The following is an 18,234-nucleotide window of genomic DNA, read 5'->3' as shown; positions in this document are numbered from 1 at the left end:
ACAAACACACACTCACACACACTCACACACACACACACACACACACACACTCTCTGGAGCGCGTCTCAAATCGACTACTTGGCTTGCATGCAGTGCAATTGGGATTTAGTCATTTTGTAGGATATTAAAATAAATCATAGCAGCCCTAGAGGAAATTGCCACCACCACCATGTTTCACCATCACTATGAGGGTTTTTGCAGTCCGTTTTTGAACCTGCTCCCAGATCTTTAATTTGGGGTTGATCAAAAAGTGATTTAAAACACAGCCCCTCAGGAGCGCGTCACGACACGCTCTTTTTTTGCCCCCACCGGTTTGAGACACGCTCTCGGGAGCGCGCACCAGTGGGCAGCAGGGGTGTTGTCCGCGTACGCGCGCCTCTATTGGACCAGGGGCTTCCTTAAATATGGACTCTGCGTCTGTCTCTGAGCTCCATTCAGAAAGTACTGGAATAGACTCTTCTGCTACTTGAGCCAGGCATGAAACGCAAATTGGAGCGTCCTTGGGTTGTGCACTAGAAGCTGATTGTGCATTTACACACCGTAAACAGACTCAACACACACACACATACACACGTTTCAACTGAAAGTTTCCGTAAGCTGGCTAAATAGCTAGCCAAGCCATCACACACACACACACACACACACACACACACACACGTTTTATTTGCGTCATAATCATTTTCTTGCGTGAAAATAAGGAATGGCATTGGACTTTGCAGCAGGATGTATTGGAGGTAAGTGTGAACAGTGTGCACACGAGGGAATCTCAAACTCTCCAACCAGGTGTTCAGCATCTGGTGCGAGAGATCTGGCCTTCTATAAACTGTAATAATATGCATATACACACTATTACTGTTTTAATAATGCTGTTTTAGTTGTGTTTACATTCTTACTGATGAAAGTGCTGAAATTGGGGGACTGTTTAGCTAAAAATAAATAAATAAATAAATAAATAAATAAATAAATAAATAAATAAAAGGGACTCATAGAGACTTAATACAGCTTTGCTTTTTTTTCTTGCTCCCTTTTTCAGGGCTGGCATGCAACCCATGTAAAACCTCCAAGCTTGTCACAAAATAATAAATCACTTCTTTTTTTCTCTCTGAACAAACTATTTTTACAAGTATGACTGCACTTGAGAAGAATGTTCACTAGTTGAATTGCATGACTAGCACATTTTCTACACAAGTACACTACAGGCTTATTGTAGGTCACTGATACAAAAGGAAAGAAATGACTAGGGTCAAATATTTTTCACAAAATGAACCAGAATAGCTATTTACACATCTAGGTTTTCTCTCTCTCTCTCTCTCTCTCTCTCTCTCTCTCTCTCTCTCTCTCTCTCTCTCTCTCTCTGCTGATGTGTAACCAGCCAATCAAAATGGCTTGGCTTTTATCTGCCTACTCCACAGATCATAGCGTACTTTATGTACTACACACTCTACGTTTCTCTACCACCCAAGGACACCAAAGTCCTGATGAGCACACACTTCAGCATTTTGGATTTTCCAGTCAAGCAACAAATAGAGCTTTTTTTTGTTTACTGACTTTGATACACTAAAGAAGAGCGTGGGTTAAGATTACTCTTATTAAACAAACATTGAACAATAGCGGAGTAACGGTACACATAATCCATGGTACGGTATCTTGGTTTTTAAGTCACATTAAATTACGGTACATTTAGAGAGATGAAGTGCAAAACATAAAACTATTTTTATTATGAACATTTTTTGAGCATTAACAGTTTACATTACTTAAAAACAATTGTAAACTAAATGCCTGCTTGGTTGAAATGAAAGATATTTTAAAATGTAATTGAGTAAAAGAAATGAATGCAATACACCTTCTTATTATATTGATTTAACTATCAAGTAGAGAAATCGATTAAATTAGCACCAATTAAATTTAAAACAATGAAAGAAAATACATGGAAAAATTCATTGAAATTCTTTAAATTTTTTAGACCACATTTTTGCCATTTGTGTGTTTGCTCCTTTTTTTTTACGTTAAATATTTATTTTTATTCATAAATGAATTCCATTCTTTATTCATTCATTTATTCATTCATTCACTCCCTCGATATATGGAATTTTCAGGAATTTCTCCTTTTAGGATTTCGATACGAATCAGTTCACCGCTGCGCCTCTACTGCACATGCATAGTGTAGATTTCAGAACGGATGTATATACCGAAATAGTTTTAACACACGTTCACATATTACGTTGCCTATCAGGCGTCACCCTGAGGAACAGTTCCATTTTCAATGTTGTTCCGCTGCTGTTCGCGTTCTCGCTCGGGAAGATCAGTGTTTGTCCATCGTAGTTGTATATCAAGAAAGAAAAAAAGAAACAACTAATATCAGGTTCTGGAGTGGTAGAGAGAGATCACGGGTTTAAATCCCAAAAATAAAACAACCACATGTGTCTAGTAGCCGAGGGAATGTAAAACTGGGGTCAGGCTTGAGGGACAGAAGTTGAGTATCTCTCAACTTCGGAATGTGGAGAGGGCAAAAATGTTGTTCCTTGGTAGGTGCATGGGCATCAAATTCATAAAATGCATATAAATGGCTTAATGTGTGGCTATAGATGGCATGGAGGATGTTTATCAGACCTCCCTGGCTTGTATGTGCTGTATGATAGAGAGTTGGTTTGGGTGGGAATTATCAGGTGACAAGTGGGAAGAAAGGATAGGAGTAAAATGGGAAGCATCATCAAATGGAACAGGATAAAATATAAAGGTAAAACTCACACAATGTGTCTGTTTGCTCACTGTAGAAGTCTTTGTTTGTTCCAGGTGCTGCTGGTGTGTTGGTCGGACATCCGTTTGATACCGTTAAGGTGGGTTTAGCTTTCTTTTTTTTTTTTTTCAGTTTGCACACTTTATATTGTTAATATAACAATATTGATATTATTGATCACAGAGGAGTGAACAAATCCACTGTATAATTTGAAAACAGGATATGTTCAGGACTGTGTATTGAAACTAGGACAACATTTTTCCTTAGGGACTTCTTTAAAATAAAAAATAAAAAAAGGTTTTGATTGTGGGTTAGCATGTCCCATGCAAGCATGCACTTGTGAAATGCACACGTGAAGCTGAGCTCTTTTCGTGTTACTGTTCCAGCCGCAGAGTAGATTTCATGTTGCAAATGCTCTCGAAGCACAACCTTTTTTTCACACAAAGAAATTGACATTTTGCAGGGACCATTTCAATCGAACGATACATTTCATAATTATATATACACACAAGGTATTGTCAAAAAGTTTCGAGTCTTGTTCTGTTTACAAGACTACACACTATCATCTTTAAAATAGTCCTCTTGCACAGCAATACAGCGTTCCTATTGTTTCTGCCACTTCTGGAATGTGTCCTGGACTTCTTCTTTTTGAAGAGTATGCTTCTGCTATTGGATGTCCGCAGTGGTGTCAAAACGGCGACTTTTGAGCTGGATCTCAAGAGGGGCGAAGTCTGGCGAGTAGGGTGGTTGCGGAAGTTAGCAAGAAACTCACGTGTGAGGAGAGCTCGGTAACAGGGTATGCATCTGTTCCGGATAGCAGACGTGGTAACGCACGTGGTCAGAATAGTTGCACAGCTTACGATGAACACAGGACATTGTCTTTTAGCGCACTGACTAATGAAGGTCGGTGCTTCCTGTGACTGTGCACGCAGACTTGTGCTGCCATCTGTTGGTGTGTTACAAAACTAGTTTCGAAACTTTTTGATACCACCTTGTGTATATATGTATGTATGTATGTATGTATATAATGAATTTCACATTTAGTGCATTTCTGTATGAAAAAGGGCAGGATATTAAGAACTTATACTTCTTATAGATATACTTCTATCCTCTTTTATGTTTTGTGATCCAGTCCTATATGCTTGGAAGATTATTTTATAATAATATAACAAATATTGAAAGATAAAGGTCTTAAGTCAGTATTCTGGATATTTTATAGATAAATCTATTGACATTCATTTGTTGTAGATTTAAAACCACCGCCACAAAGAGTGGGTTCAGAGGTTTGAGATACGATGTGTTTCATAGCCGCTGTCCTGCCTTTTTTTTTTTTTTTTTTTTTGTTCTCCTGTGTTCATTGTAAACCCTGCTACAGGGGCTGTCTTTCATGCCATAAGTGTCACTTTGTTGTAGATGAGGGTGAGGGATTTACAACCCCTGCACGGATGGGTAACCTAGTAAGTACAGTCAAGGTGAATTTCTTCCTTTCCATTCGAACATGGCGCGCTCTTTCGGTTTTCCCATTGATTTCATTCTTATTTACAGCATCCCTCAGCTACGCCATAGCACCCCAATCCTTATTTCTTTAAGTTGTAGCCTCTACAGTTCAGACTGTTAAATTTCATGCTGTGTTTAATTGTTGTGTTTGTCTTTGAGTCAAAGATTCATTTAAATGTCGCGCATTCGCCGCACGCTTTTGTACACTTCAGCAGTGTGTTGTGCATATGTGCGTGTATGTGTGTGTGTGTGTGTGTGTTACGAACCTGACATTTCCTGGTTATAACAGTGCAAATCTGACTTTCAGGTGAGACTTCAGGTTCAAAGTGTGGACAAGCCCCTTTATCGTGGAACATACCACTGTTTCCAGTCTATAATTCATCAAGAATCTGTGAGTACGACTCTTATTTATTGCTGATAAAGAAGTTCCTAATGTAATCGTGCTAGAAACAAAAAATCCAAATTCAGCCTTCGTTCTGCTTTCCATAATGGCTCTAATCATTAGCACCATGAATGTGAGAAAAATCTCATATTTGCTCTAGCAGTGAGGTTGTCACGGATAGACCAGGATTCAGGAACCGGGAGTAAAACAAGGTTGTCGTTTATGGCTCTTGAATAAACAAACACAAAATAGTCAGACACAAAACTGCAGGAAATGACAAACTTAACTGAATCAAGCTATACCCGAAGTGTAGCGTGGAGCATGGGAAACACAGGCAGTAGTCCAGATGATCTATAGTCAATCGGACCGTGAGTGAAGGGGAAGAGGGGCCTTATAAAGGGGACGGGTAAATGGAGGACAGGTGTACGTGATTAGTCGGAGGGAGAGGCTGAGCGAGAGTGTGAGCGTTGGAGGGAGGCATGACTAGCGGCTCTCTGACAGAGGTAAAGATTGGGCACTGGATATTTGCATAGGGTTGATATTTTAGTACCCAGGGTAAGCAAGGGCAACATGTACAGGGAGCTAAATTAAGCTCCAATGTCATTCTATCTTGTTCACTCTCGAGGATAAACACGCTCAGCTGATCCTAAAGGGTTTCCAGAGGAATGCATCGATGAAGGAATCAAATGCAGATAATGAAGCCTGCTGATTTGTCAGGATTTTCGTAGTGTCTTAGTGGTTGTCAGATTGGCATTAGTTGAAAAGTGAGAAAGAGCCATGTGGGGAACAGGGGCTGACTAGTGGCCATTAGGGGTATGACGGTACACTTATTCGCACCAAACCATTACGGTACAGGACTTTCGGTTCTTGTTTAACATCCGGAACATAGTAAAAATCCGAATTCCTTCAAAAACATATTGAGTGGTGGACCGCAAGTTTGTTTAGTCTTTGCCTCGCACTTTGAGCGCAGTCTCACTGTAGCTACTGGATTCGTACCGGAAAAACTATTTGTACTGCAAATCTCAAATTTTGTTTTGCGCATGTGCGAAACCGCTGCCACTTTCTGTCATTTTAACCATCTTTACGACAGTCTAGCGATGTGTATTCTTTTGTGTTTTATGTACAACTTCAAGAATTCCTCCTAATCTCTCCTGACAATTCCGCATAATTGAGGAAGTGAATGAATAAATGAATGATGGAAGGAATTATTTCATTAATGAATAAATAAATTGAATGTGTGTTTCTTAAATGCAGACATTTGTTATAGTATGCTGAATTAATGAATTAACTTACACTTAAGTTAAGCATATCTTTAGAAAATTAAATATTGAAGGTAAAAAAACACACATGTATACACATTCTACATATATACACGTTCTAACAAATGTAAACAATTTAATAAAATGTTTCCATTTATTAAATTCGATCAAAATAATGAAAAGGTGTATTTATTTGATCTACTCTATTTTATTTTGATATATTTTATTTTTTACTTAAACCAAGCAGCCATTTTATTTCAAATTGTTTAAAAAAAATGTCAACTGTTTATGTTCACAAATGTTAATATTAATAAACCACATTAATAAAAAATGCCCCCTAACTGACTGTAATTTAACCGAACCGTGAATTTTGTGTACCGTTACACTACTAGCTGCCATGTTGCATTTTTTTTACTAGGGTTTAAGTACAGTACGTGTTTTTAGTTTGTGGATGCCCTTATCTCACAACAAATCTTTCTTATTACAGTTATTTGGGCTCTACAAAGGCATTGGCTCCCCAATGATGGGCCTGACGTTCATCAACGCCATCGTGTTTGGCGTGCAGGGCAACGCGATGCGCATGCTTGGCAAAGACACCCCTCTGAACCAGTTTCTGGCTGGCGCTGCAGCCGGGGCTATCCAGTGCGTCATCTGTTGTCCTATGGAGCTCGCCAAGACTCGCATGCAGATGCAAGGCACCGGAGAGAAGAAGTCTTTAAGGAAGGTATACAAGAACTCCTTGGACTGCTTAGTTCGCATTTACAAAAAAGAGGGCCTCAGGGGCATCAACCGTGGCATGCTGACCACCGTTATCCGCGAGACTCCAGGATTCGGCGTGTATTTCTTGTCCTACGACGTCCTGACACGTTCCTTGGGGTGTGAAGCCGACGACCTTTACATCATTCCGAAGTTGCTCTTCGCAGGTGGCATGTCGGGGATCGCGTCCTGGCTATCAACGTATCCGGTGGACGTCATCAAGTCCCGCCTCCAGGCAGACGGCTGGGGCGGAGTTTACAAATACAACGGGATCATGGACTGTGTCCATCAGAGCTGGCAGAGGGAGGGCTGGAGGGTTTTTACTCGTGGTCTCACCTCTACTCTTCTCAGGGCTTTCCCTGTCAACGCCACTACGTTCGCCACGGTGACTCTGTTCCTCATGTACATGCGAAACGACGGCGGTGTCAAAGACTGCGAGCCTGAGCCTGTACAGCAAACACAGCTCCAAACCACAAGCCTCTGAACTCATACTTCACTCAGAAGATTAATAAAACAGGTTCTATGGGCCGGTATAGTAAGTATCCGCTGTTTGTGGGAATTCTAGTTCCCTTATTACCAATTCTACTAGAAACAGCATCAGCAAAAATTGTCCCAGCTTTAAAGTTTCATGTATTGTGAAGGGGGGAGGGATTTGAGTGGGAATTTTTCAAAAACAATCCAAAGCATGTTTTCACTGCGTTTTTCTTTACAGTGAGGCAGGGTTAATGCTGCTACGATCCATTTCTTATTTTTGTACTGAATGTTCTCAGGATGAATGTTAGAGTCCAGGAATTTGGACTGAATCATGCTGGTAAGAGGGAAATGTTTTGTGAACAAGCTAAATCATTAATGCTAAGCAGTATTAACTGACTGAAGTTCAATGGGAGGGAAGTCCAGTTTAAAGAAAGACGGGTCCAAAACTGAGATTACTCAGTCTTTCAGCACAATTGACAAACAAAAAAAGATCTCGCAAGCGTTTGCTGAAGTGGTTATTCATATACTACATGGCCAAAAGCATGTGAACACTTGATACCTACAGTACATGTCCTTATTGAACATCTCATTCTAATATGGTCTCCTCTATAGCATCTATAACTGACTCTTCTGCAAAGGGTTTCTAGTAGATCTAGGGTTGTGGCTTTGGAGTTTAGTGATCATTCAGCCAAAAGAGCATTAGTGAGACTCGTGAGAGACAGATGGTGTGGAGGTTTGAGTGCACTCAGTGTTCCAGTTCATCATAATCAGCGTGTCTCAAGTTCTTTCTCACGAATGTTGGCAAACATACATCCTGCAGTTATTTTTCTAGCAGACCCATGCCCCCAAAATGAGATTTAATGTAACTGTGTGGTTTTCGAACTAAGCTTACAAATGAATGAGAGACGAGACGAGGAATGGAATTATGAAAAACGTTAGCCTGGAGGTGGAGAGCACGATCATATTCTGCACCATTTCCTAACAGCAGATACAGCAATGGCATTTTTTCTATCTGCGGTCAATGACACTGCTCTCCAGGACACATGTAGGTGGTGGCCACATGCAATTGGATTAGGACGTGTTACTGCCAGGGGTTTATCTCGCTTTGTGCACTAGAGCAGGGGTCCTCAACCAACAGGGAGGTAGTAGCTCCGTGTTAAAGGCACCGGATGGTCATGAGTTCAAATGCCAGCACCACCAAGCTGTCACTGCCTAGAGCAAGGTCTTTAACTGTCATCTTCTCACTTGCACGTCACTCTGGATAAGCACCTATGCCAAATGCCATGAATGTAAACCACCAGGCCATGGAATCATTCAGTTACCGAGCCGCACAAAAAAAGATAAAAACATTTAATTGACTATTTGCATATCTTGATAGATGATTCCACCTGGGCTAATTCCCGTCCTTTTTTTATAAAATTTTTTTTTAATGCATTGATAAATTAAGCTGCCATTAATTCTGTATTATGGTGCATTCAGTTACATTTACACCTATAAAGATACATGTAATAATTAAATCATATGTATCGTAGTAATATAATACGCACGTTATCATTTGTAGTTTTGTAGAGTCTGTGGAAAATCTTCCGTTAAACTGGCCTGTGGTTCAACAAAAGGTCGGAGACTTGAGCACCAGAGTACCGACCACATACCCAGGTGTTCACATGCTTTTGTCCATGTAGTGCATCTCGAATGGAGTAAAATTGTCTCTGTAGAAAACGTTGCTGCTGAGCTTCTAAACAAATATATATTTTTTTTACTTTTGTTTTGAACATTGCTTTCTACTATTTCTGCTTTCTACTACTATTGCTTTCATTGCCTAAAAGTGCCACGTTAACAAAAAAACGTAAAAAATCTATAATTACGAAATCGAAGTCATAGCATTACGAGAACAAATTCGACTCCGGCTGAAGTACCGGTGAGCATCTCCTTCAGGGTCGATTTCTTCGATCATCATTCTCATACTCTCTTCAGAAACAGCATCTCCTCTTCGATATAAACATCGATATCCTTCAGACTGCAGAAATGAGGCAACGTCTGTCTGATTTTTTTTTTCTTCTGAGTAAACCAAGTTTCCTACATAATCGCTGCAGTGTCCGTTTACTAATTAATTTCCTTACTGCTAAATCACAGGTAGGATGTAACCAAACGAGCGAAACGTTTCTCTGTGGTTTTTCTTAAAACATTACCACTTTAATCTCATATTGCTGTGACTATTTTCGAAGTCTAAAATGTTTTTTTTTTTTTTTACGTGGCACTAGTCGTAGTTTTCAGAAATGCATAGCTCTGTTTTTTTTCTCCTCTCCACTGCAAACGGCATTCCACAGAAAGAACGGATTCTGATCTGACCGTATACCTTGATGTCTTTAACCTCTCCACCTTCATCTTACACCTTACACTGGTTCACATCTGGTTGGCTGAAACGTCTAAATCAAAACATTTAAATTCAGAGCAATGCAAACGTCATACGGTATAAATAATCATACAGTGATTCTTGACTTTTTGTGTTCAAGTTGTATAATAACGATGTACATCTGTAGAACAAACCACATCAGCCGGATCGATGGATGAAAAAAAAACGTCCCAGCTTTCCATAGCCTTCAGTGTTACAGATCCGGTTATGGGTAACATGTCTACAAAATCAGTACACTGTATATAACACATGTGTCCTTTACCACATTATTTCGAAAGTTCAAAGACGACGTCTAAAGCGCACCTTAATTTTATCAATTATTCTTCTACAGTACCTGTTGTTTCTCTGTTACTTACCTACGACACTGTTTACCTCCTGCAGGTTATTTAGACACTGTAGTTGTAATTATTATAAATATCTGCTTTCTGTAATCTTTCTGCAGTGATTTATCGACAGCCATGTGTATTTGGTGAGACAGTAATTTTTTTTGTTGCTCTTGTTTAACACTTAGTATCTGAAAGGCAAATGTAAACTTTTTCTAAAGATCTCAATCATGTGTATAATTCATCCCACTATTTTTGATTATACAGTTGTTTTTTTCTCATATGGAAAAATAGAATGGTGAAATGCGTTTCAACTTTCATGGCTGTACAAAATATTTATTGATGAATTAAAGGGTAATGGAATTACTGTTGCACTCGTCCTTTTACTTTTCTACTTTATTTCTGCTCAAGTAACAAATATGTTTAATTATGAACAGTAAAATTTGTATGAAAAACCAGTAGGAATGATGGATGCAGTTTATTGTTTTATTCTCCTGCACATAACTACATTTATAAGAAGAGTTACACACACACAAAATGAGAACCCTTATTACACACAAAATTAAAGAACCATTTCTCCACACACACAGGTAAAGAACCCTTACTCCACACACACACCAAATGAAAGAACCCCTTCTCCACACACACACAGTGAGAGAACCCTTATAGATAGATAGATAGATAGATAGATAGATAGATAGATAGATAGATAGATAGATAGATAGATAGATAGATAGATAGATAGATAGATAGATAGATAGATAGATAGATAGATAGATAGATAGAACTTTATTGTCATTGCATAGTACAGGTACACAGCAACGAAATGCAGTTTGGCATCTACCAGAAGTGCAAAATGTAGCAGTCGTGCAAAAGTGCAGATAACTATCTAGCATATTTACAGTGCAGATAACTATCTAGCATATTTACAGCAAGTGGTATATATGAAAGTATATACAGTGAATAAATATAAAGGCTATTTCAGTGCAGAGATGTGTGGACATACAGAAGTACAGTGAATAAATATAGAGGCGTACAGTATTTAAGAAAATGTGCAGAAATGAAAGGTTACAGATCAAAAATTATGGCATTAAGGAGTAGCAAGCTTAATAAACAGTCTACTATATATTAAAAAAAATATATATATATATATATATATATATATATATATATATATATATATATATATATATATATATATATATATATATAAATATATACACATACATTATATACACAAATGAATGTGAAATGTTGGGCAGAATGTACAGTAATGATAAAGATACATACAGATATAAAAAAAAGTGCAGATGTACTGAGGAGTGAAAAAGATATAATATGTAGTATGTACATGTATTGTACAGAGGTTATATACAGTCTTTTGTTTGTGTTTGTTTTGTAGTGATTTAGCAGTTTAGTAGTGTGATGGTGGATGGAAAAAAGCTGTCCCTGAACCTGCTTGTTCTGGTGCGCAAGTTCCTGTATCTCCTTCGTGATGGAAGGAGGTTAAACAGTTTATGACTGGGATGTGGAGAGTCCTTGATGATGTTGTGAGCTCTGCGCAGACATCTGCTGTAGTGAAGGTGTTCAATGGCAGGTAGTTGGGTGCCAGTGATGCGTTGGGCGGTTTTGACCACCCTTTGCAGTGCTTTACGTTCGCACACAGTGGAGCGTCCGTACCATACAATGATGGAGTTGGTCAGGATGCTGTCAATGATGCAGCGGTAGAAACTCGTTAAAATCCCCGGGGGCAGATGAGATTTCTTGAGACTTCTCAAGAAGTACAGGCGTTGTTGTGCTTTTTTTTTTTTTACCAGAGCTGACGTGTTCTGCTGCCAGGACAGGTCCTCAGAGATGTGAACTCCCAGAAACTTAAAGCTGGAGACTCGCTCTACCTCGGTTCCATTGATGTTGACTGCCAGATTATGGATCTCTTCCCTGTAGGCCGATTCGTCGTTGTTTTCGATCTGGCCGACCACGGTGGTGTCATCTGCATACTTGATGAAGATGTTGGAGTTATACAGAGGAGCACAATCGTGGGTGAACAGGGAGTAGAGCAGTGGGCTCAGAACACAGCCCTGCGGTATGCCAGTGTTCAGAATGAGGGTTGAGGATACCTGGTTTCCCAACCTGACAGATTGAGGTCAGTTGGTGAGAAAGTCCAGAATCCATCTGCAAGTGGAGGTGCAGATACCCAGTTCACTGAGCTTGGTGATCAGTACAGTGGGAAGGACTGTATTGAATGCAGAGCTAAAGTCAATGAACAGCATTCTGATGTATGTGATGCTCTTATCCAGGTGGGTGAGAGCAGAATGAAGAGCTGTGGAAACTGCATCCTCAGTTGACCTGTTTGGGCGATAGGCATACTGGTGTGGGTCCAGTGTAGGTGGTAGGCCCGCAGTGAGGTGATTCAGGACCAGTTTCTCAAAGCACTTCATAGCAATGGGGGTGAGTGCAACCGGGCGAAAGTCATTCAGGCATTCAGCAGCTGAGTGCTTAGGCACTGGTATGATAGTAGTGGTCTTCAGGCATGTTGGTACTGTGGCTTGGGCCAGTGACAGGTTGAAAATGTCAGTAAAAACCTGTGCCAGTTGTCCAGCGCATGCTCTGAGAACACATCCCGGTATGCTATCCGGGCCAGCTGCCTTGCGTGCATCAAGTCTGCTAAACACTGAATAGACTTCCGTTGTTGAGAGTAAAAGTGGGCTGTAAGCAGTAGCAGAGTCCGTGGTTGGTGTAAAATGTCCTGTGCTTTGGTCAAAACGAGCAAAAAAGTGATTAAGTTCATTCGGTTGGAAGGCACTGCTGGTTTATTACACACACAAAATTAAAGAACCCTTTCTTCACATGCACACACAGTGAAAGAACCCTTTCTCCACAAACACACACTGTGAGAGAACCCTTACTCAACGCACACAACGACAAAACCCTTACTCCACACACACACACACACACAATAATAGAACCCCTACTACACACACACTGAGTGAGCAAATCTTTATTACACACACACACACACACACACACACACACACACACACACACACACACACACAGATACACCACACACAGACACACACAATGAGAGAACCATTACTACACACACACACACACTGATGGAGCAAATCTTTATTACACACACATACACAATGAGAACCCTTACTCCACACACACACACACACACACACACACAGTAAGATAACCCTAACTCCACACAGATACACACACACACACACACACATACACACACACACACACACACAGTAAGATAACCCTTACTCCACACAAACACTCACACACACAATGAGAGCCCTTACTTCACACACACAAACACACACACACACACACACACACACACACACACACAGTAAGATAACCCTAACTCCATACAAACACACACACACACACACACACACACACACACACACACACACACACACACACACACACAGTAAGATAACCCTAACTCCATACAAACACACACACACACACACACACACACACACACACACACACACACACACATATATATATATATATATATATATATATATATATATATATATATATATATATATATATATATATATATATATATACACAGTGTATACACAAAATGAGAACCCTTACTCCACATACACATATACACACACGCACACACACGCAGTAAATTAATGCCAAGAATTGTAACAATTTCTGACAGTCAGAACAAGTCTGAACAGCATGATGTAGTGCCTGAAGTTATATTACCCAATACATTTTCACAACAAATCATTCCTCTGAGAAAACAGTGTTACTGGATACACCTAAACCTTAACGAAAAAAAAAAAAAAAAAAAAAGAAACAATTAGAAAATTTATTAGGAGTACAATCCATAAGATTTACAATATAATATTAAAGATATGCAAGATATATAAGTAATGAAATATTTCATCACCAAGGCAGTTAATAATCTTTCAAATTACCACCTGACCATTGCAACAAAAATTATATCTTCACCTGACTGGTGAAGAGAGAAGCATGACAGTCCAGATAAATCTTCCTGTGTAATATGGCATCTTCCATCAGAGGTGGGAAGTAACGGAGTACAAATAATTCGTTACTGTACTTAAGTAGATTTTTTTGGTATCAGTACTTTACTCCACTATTTATTTTTCAGACAACTTTTTACTTTTACTTATTACATTTTTACACAAATATCTGTACTTTTTACTTCTTACATTTTCAAAACCGGCTCTTTACTTTAGTTTTAATACATTAATTTGGTGAAATATTATTTTTATTTTCACTGCGTGCCGATTTCAGCCGAACAACCGATTTCCTGTCATTGCGTGTCTTTTTCAATCCACTGGTGTATAAAGTCCTGACCCTCACTCACCACAGATGTAGACTAGTTTACGGAGCTAAGAATCAGCAGGCAGAAGGCAGTAAGAAGTTTGGGGTTAATGTGGATGAGACAGAGGGAGTCAGTGATGTAAACATGACTGAGAACAGACACATTCCTGATCATCATCATCTTTTCTCTGCTTGTGTTCTATATGTGGATCTTCAGCCTGGATACATTCATTAGGTAACAACATTTTTAATTCGTTTTGTATTTATTAATTAATATATATATATATATATATATATATATATATATATATATATATATATATATATATATATATATATATATATATATATATATATATATGTGTGTATGTATGTATGTATGTATGTATGTATGTATGTATGTATGTATGTATATATATATATTTGGCTGTCAAAATTAAAATTATTGTAAACGGCACTAAATTTTATTAACACTATCAATTCAGCGCGCATTTCTGTTTCACCATTTTTATAGAAAATGTAAATACATAAATAAATAACTAAATAAAAAAGAGGCGCAATTAAAACCTTCGGCAAAAAATATGTTTATCCACGACGTCCTTTCTTAGATATAAAATAAATTAATAAACTCCAGATAAAAATATTTTTAATCAGTAAACTCTTGTTTTATTTCTGCGCCAAGTCTCAAATCAAACACCAAATCCGCCATGTTTTACACAATTAACCCTCTGGGTGGCGTTTTGTGGGTTTTTCCCTCATAATAGCAACACAAACTTAAATTACTGTCTTTATTGATCGTACAGATAAAAACAATACATCATTCAAATCTGTAAAATGTCTATAATTTTCTATATATAAGCTTCCTGACTTGACTTGAAGAGGTGCAGTTTCCCCGGTATCACCTCATTAACTGTCCGTGTGGAAACATAGCAAAGGCTCTTAATGATGTCCACACATCTCTGCACTGATATAGCCTTTATATTTAATCACTGTACATATGCTTACATATATATCACATGCTGTAAATATGATACATGTTTAACACCTCCAAGCTGCCAGTTTTGGGCACCTGAGCAAGCACTGAGCAAGCACTCACTACTGCTCACTACTGCTCATTTAATAAATGAGATCATTATCGCTCAGGATAAACACTTCCAACAGGAAGTGGCTATATCTCACTATCTTTGTCTCTCTATTTTCTCTATCTAATTGTCTCTGTGTCTCTTTTAGTAAATGTCTCTGTCTCACTGTATATGTCTCTCTCTTGCTGTCTCTCTATTTGTTTCTCACTCTTTCTAAAGCTGTCTGTGTCTCTTTGTCTTTGTCTCTGTCTTTCCTGCTTATTTACATGTCTAACAAAGTTTTGAGTTTTGAAAGTAATGCCATTAGCGATCTATGATGAAAGACTTTCCTGGTTCGATTCTTACCTCTAGTTTCATATTGAACATTATAAGAAGTTTTTAAAAACAGAACAATAAAAGGTCATTAAAATTGGTTGCTGGTAAATCATGGTATATCAGTGGTGCAGGTGTTGGAGATGTGGTTCTTGTACCTGAGTCACTTTTCATAGACTTCGAGTAACTGAGAGAATGAACAGGAAGGAGAAGTTTTGACCCTCTACCAACATGATCTAAGAGAAAACAGTGGTCTCTTAACTATAGAAAAACCAAGAGTCCAATAAGCAAAGCCTTGTTTGCCACCCCTCTGGTAGTGCAGTGGTTAGTAATATGGCTTCTGCTATTTGACTCACCTGGTTCAATTCCTACCCCTTAGCTATTGTTTAAAAAGTTTTTATAAAAAAACCAAAAAAGGTCCTAAAAATCAGATTCTTGCAGGAGATCATGTGGCTAAATTGGAAGAGCTTTGCCTCTGGTTTGAGAGGTTGCTGGTTCAAACCCCAGCCAGGGCTCAAAGTTAAGCGTGCGGAAGATTCTGGTGACCCTAGTGAAGAAGGTGTCAGAAATGGCTGCGTGGAAGTTCGGATGTGGATGGTTTCAGACGGCGTATCCTGAACCAGGGGGGCAATATCCAGGCACCTGGCATCTGAGAAGCTGAAAACAGGTGGTTATGAAGCAAAAACATCCAAAAAAGTATTGACTTAGGCTCCTGGCAAAAATCTTTTTTTCCCCTTCTCTCCTCCCCATAAATGCAAAACTATCACCCTCACTTTTTTCTGAGGCTGTAACCCAGCAGGTCTTCACAGCCTTTGTTCACAGTCACCCACTCCATTGCTTACCACACAACTTACTCAGTGGGGGGACAAGCCAGATTTAAACCAGCAACCGCTGAGCTCAGAGGAAAGGCTTTTATCACAAAGCCATCAAGTCCCACAACTCACCTTCTTTTTTTGGGGGGGTTTATCATTCGTTTCATGCTTTAAAGCAAAAAATATAGACCAGAAAGAAACACAGAAAGCAGGATTCGAACCCTGAACCCCACCAACAGCAAAATACCAGTCTTAAACCACTGAACCATCAGGAAGGACAGGCTGTGCCAAATGTTAGAGCAGGTCTATCTTTTTTTTGAAACCATCAACACAAGAATATGATGCTAAAGACAGACTTAGGAAGCAAACCAATATTGTGACTAGCAGGGACAATGCAGGATTTGAACCCTGATTCACGCCATTAGCGAGGTACCAGCATTAACCCACTGAACCATCAGGAAGGACAAGCTGGGAAGCTTGCTTAGAGCAGGTCTATCTTTCTTTTTAACCCATCAAAACAAGAATATGAAGATGTAGGAATTAGGAATTTAACCTACCTCATGACTAGCAGTCAGAAAGCCAGGTTTGAACCCTGGCCACCAACATTGGCAAAGTACCAGCCTTAACCCACTAAGCCATCAAGAAAAAACAGGATGGGAAGCTTGATTAGAGCAGGTCTATCTTTCTTTTCAAACCATCAACACAAGAATTTAACCCTAAAGAAAGATGTAGGAAGCGAATACAGATGTAAGTAGCACAGGATGAACCCACATTGTAAATAGCAGGATTCGAACCAAGATCACCACCAGCGAAACACCAACGTTAACCCATTGAACCATCGGTGAGGACAGGCTAGGAAGCTTGTTAAGAGCAGGTCTATCTTTCTTTTCAACCGATTAAAAACAAAAATATCTCGCTAAAGAAAAATGTAGGAAGTGAATCCTGATCGTGACTGGCAGGCAGAAAGCAGGATTCAAACCCTGAACCCCACCAAAAGCACAAAACCTTATTTAACCCACTGAACCATCAGAGAAGACAGGTGAGGAAGCTTGTTTAGAGCAGGTTTATCTACCTTTAAACCATCAACACAAGAATATAAAGATACAGAAAGATTTAGGAAGCAGGAACACAACCGAAATCACAACTAGCAGGATTCAAACCCTGATCCTTACCATCAGTGAGGCACCAGCCTTAATCCAATGAACCATGGAAGAGATCAGACTGGGAAGCATGGTTAGATGAGGCACAAGCCTTAAACCACTGAGTGACCACTGCTGAAAAGCATGTTTGCTTTTTGGAGGGTTCATACTTTGTTTCATGGCATGTAGGACTGGCTTTGAAACCTTATAACCAGCGTGGACTATATTAAGGACTATGTTCAGGCACAAGCCTTAACCCACTGAGCTACCACAGAAGTGCTTTTTCTTTTCTTTTTTTTCTTTTTTTTTGGTGGGGTTATCTTTCATTAAAGACCAGGAAATCAAGAAATTAATCCAACACAGAAAGAACAGAGTTGAAATGTTTTCAGAGTGGACAAGGTCCAGAAGTTTTATTTACCAACACAGCAACATGTTCGACCAGGAATCAAACTCTCAAACTCATCCTCGTGGGGACCCTGACATTAACCCACTAGGCTATCACATCCACCCTCCATCTATCTATCTATCTAATATGATGTGAGGTCCAGTTAACAGGTAGCAGTAATAACTACTTTTTACTTAAGTACATGTCTGAGCCTAAACTTCTTTACTTTCATTTGAGTAAAAAAGTATAATCAGTACTTCAACTTTTACCCGAGTATTTTAAAACATGAGGATCTGTACTTCTACTTAAGTAAAGGATGTGTGTACTT

General features: G+C 39.1%; 1 protein-coding gene across 6 annotated transcripts in view; it reads left to right on the top strand.

Moving 5' to 3' along the window:
- Nucleotides 1-9,665, top strand: part of slc25a29l (solute carrier family 25 member 29-like) — a 28,835-nt gene extending 19,170 nt beyond the window's left edge. Inside the window, exons 1-5 of one of the 6 annotated variants that reach the window (XM_083550526.1) lie at nucleotides 308-734; nucleotides 2,794-2,837; nucleotides 4,151-4,194; nucleotides 4,542-4,625; nucleotides 6,363-9,665. In XM_083550526.1, the coding sequence (XP_083406652.1) occupies nucleotides 4,183-4,194; nucleotides 4,542-4,625; nucleotides 6,363-7,115 (849 nt within the window). In that variant the 5' untranslated portion in view covers nucleotides 308-734; nucleotides 2,794-2,837; nucleotides 4,151-4,182 and the 3' untranslated portion in view covers nucleotides 7,116-9,665. Of the gene's footprint in view, nucleotides 1-303; nucleotides 735-2,793; nucleotides 4,210-4,541; nucleotides 4,626-6,362 lie in introns of those variants that run through there. The other 5 variants (XM_083550525.1, XM_083550522.1, XM_083550524.1 and 2 more) reach the window with 5 other exon arrangements.
- The last annotated feature ends 8,569 nt before the right edge of the window (nucleotides 9,666-18,234 follow it).

The sequence above is a fragment of the Silurus aristotelis genome (genome assembly GCF_946808225.1).
Source record: "Silurus aristotelis genome assembly, chromosome: 9".
Taxonomy (NCBI): Eukaryota; Metazoa; Chordata; class Actinopteri; order Siluriformes; family Siluridae; genus Silurus; species Silurus aristotelis.
This window is presented reverse-complemented; position numbering and strand designations above follow the sequence as displayed.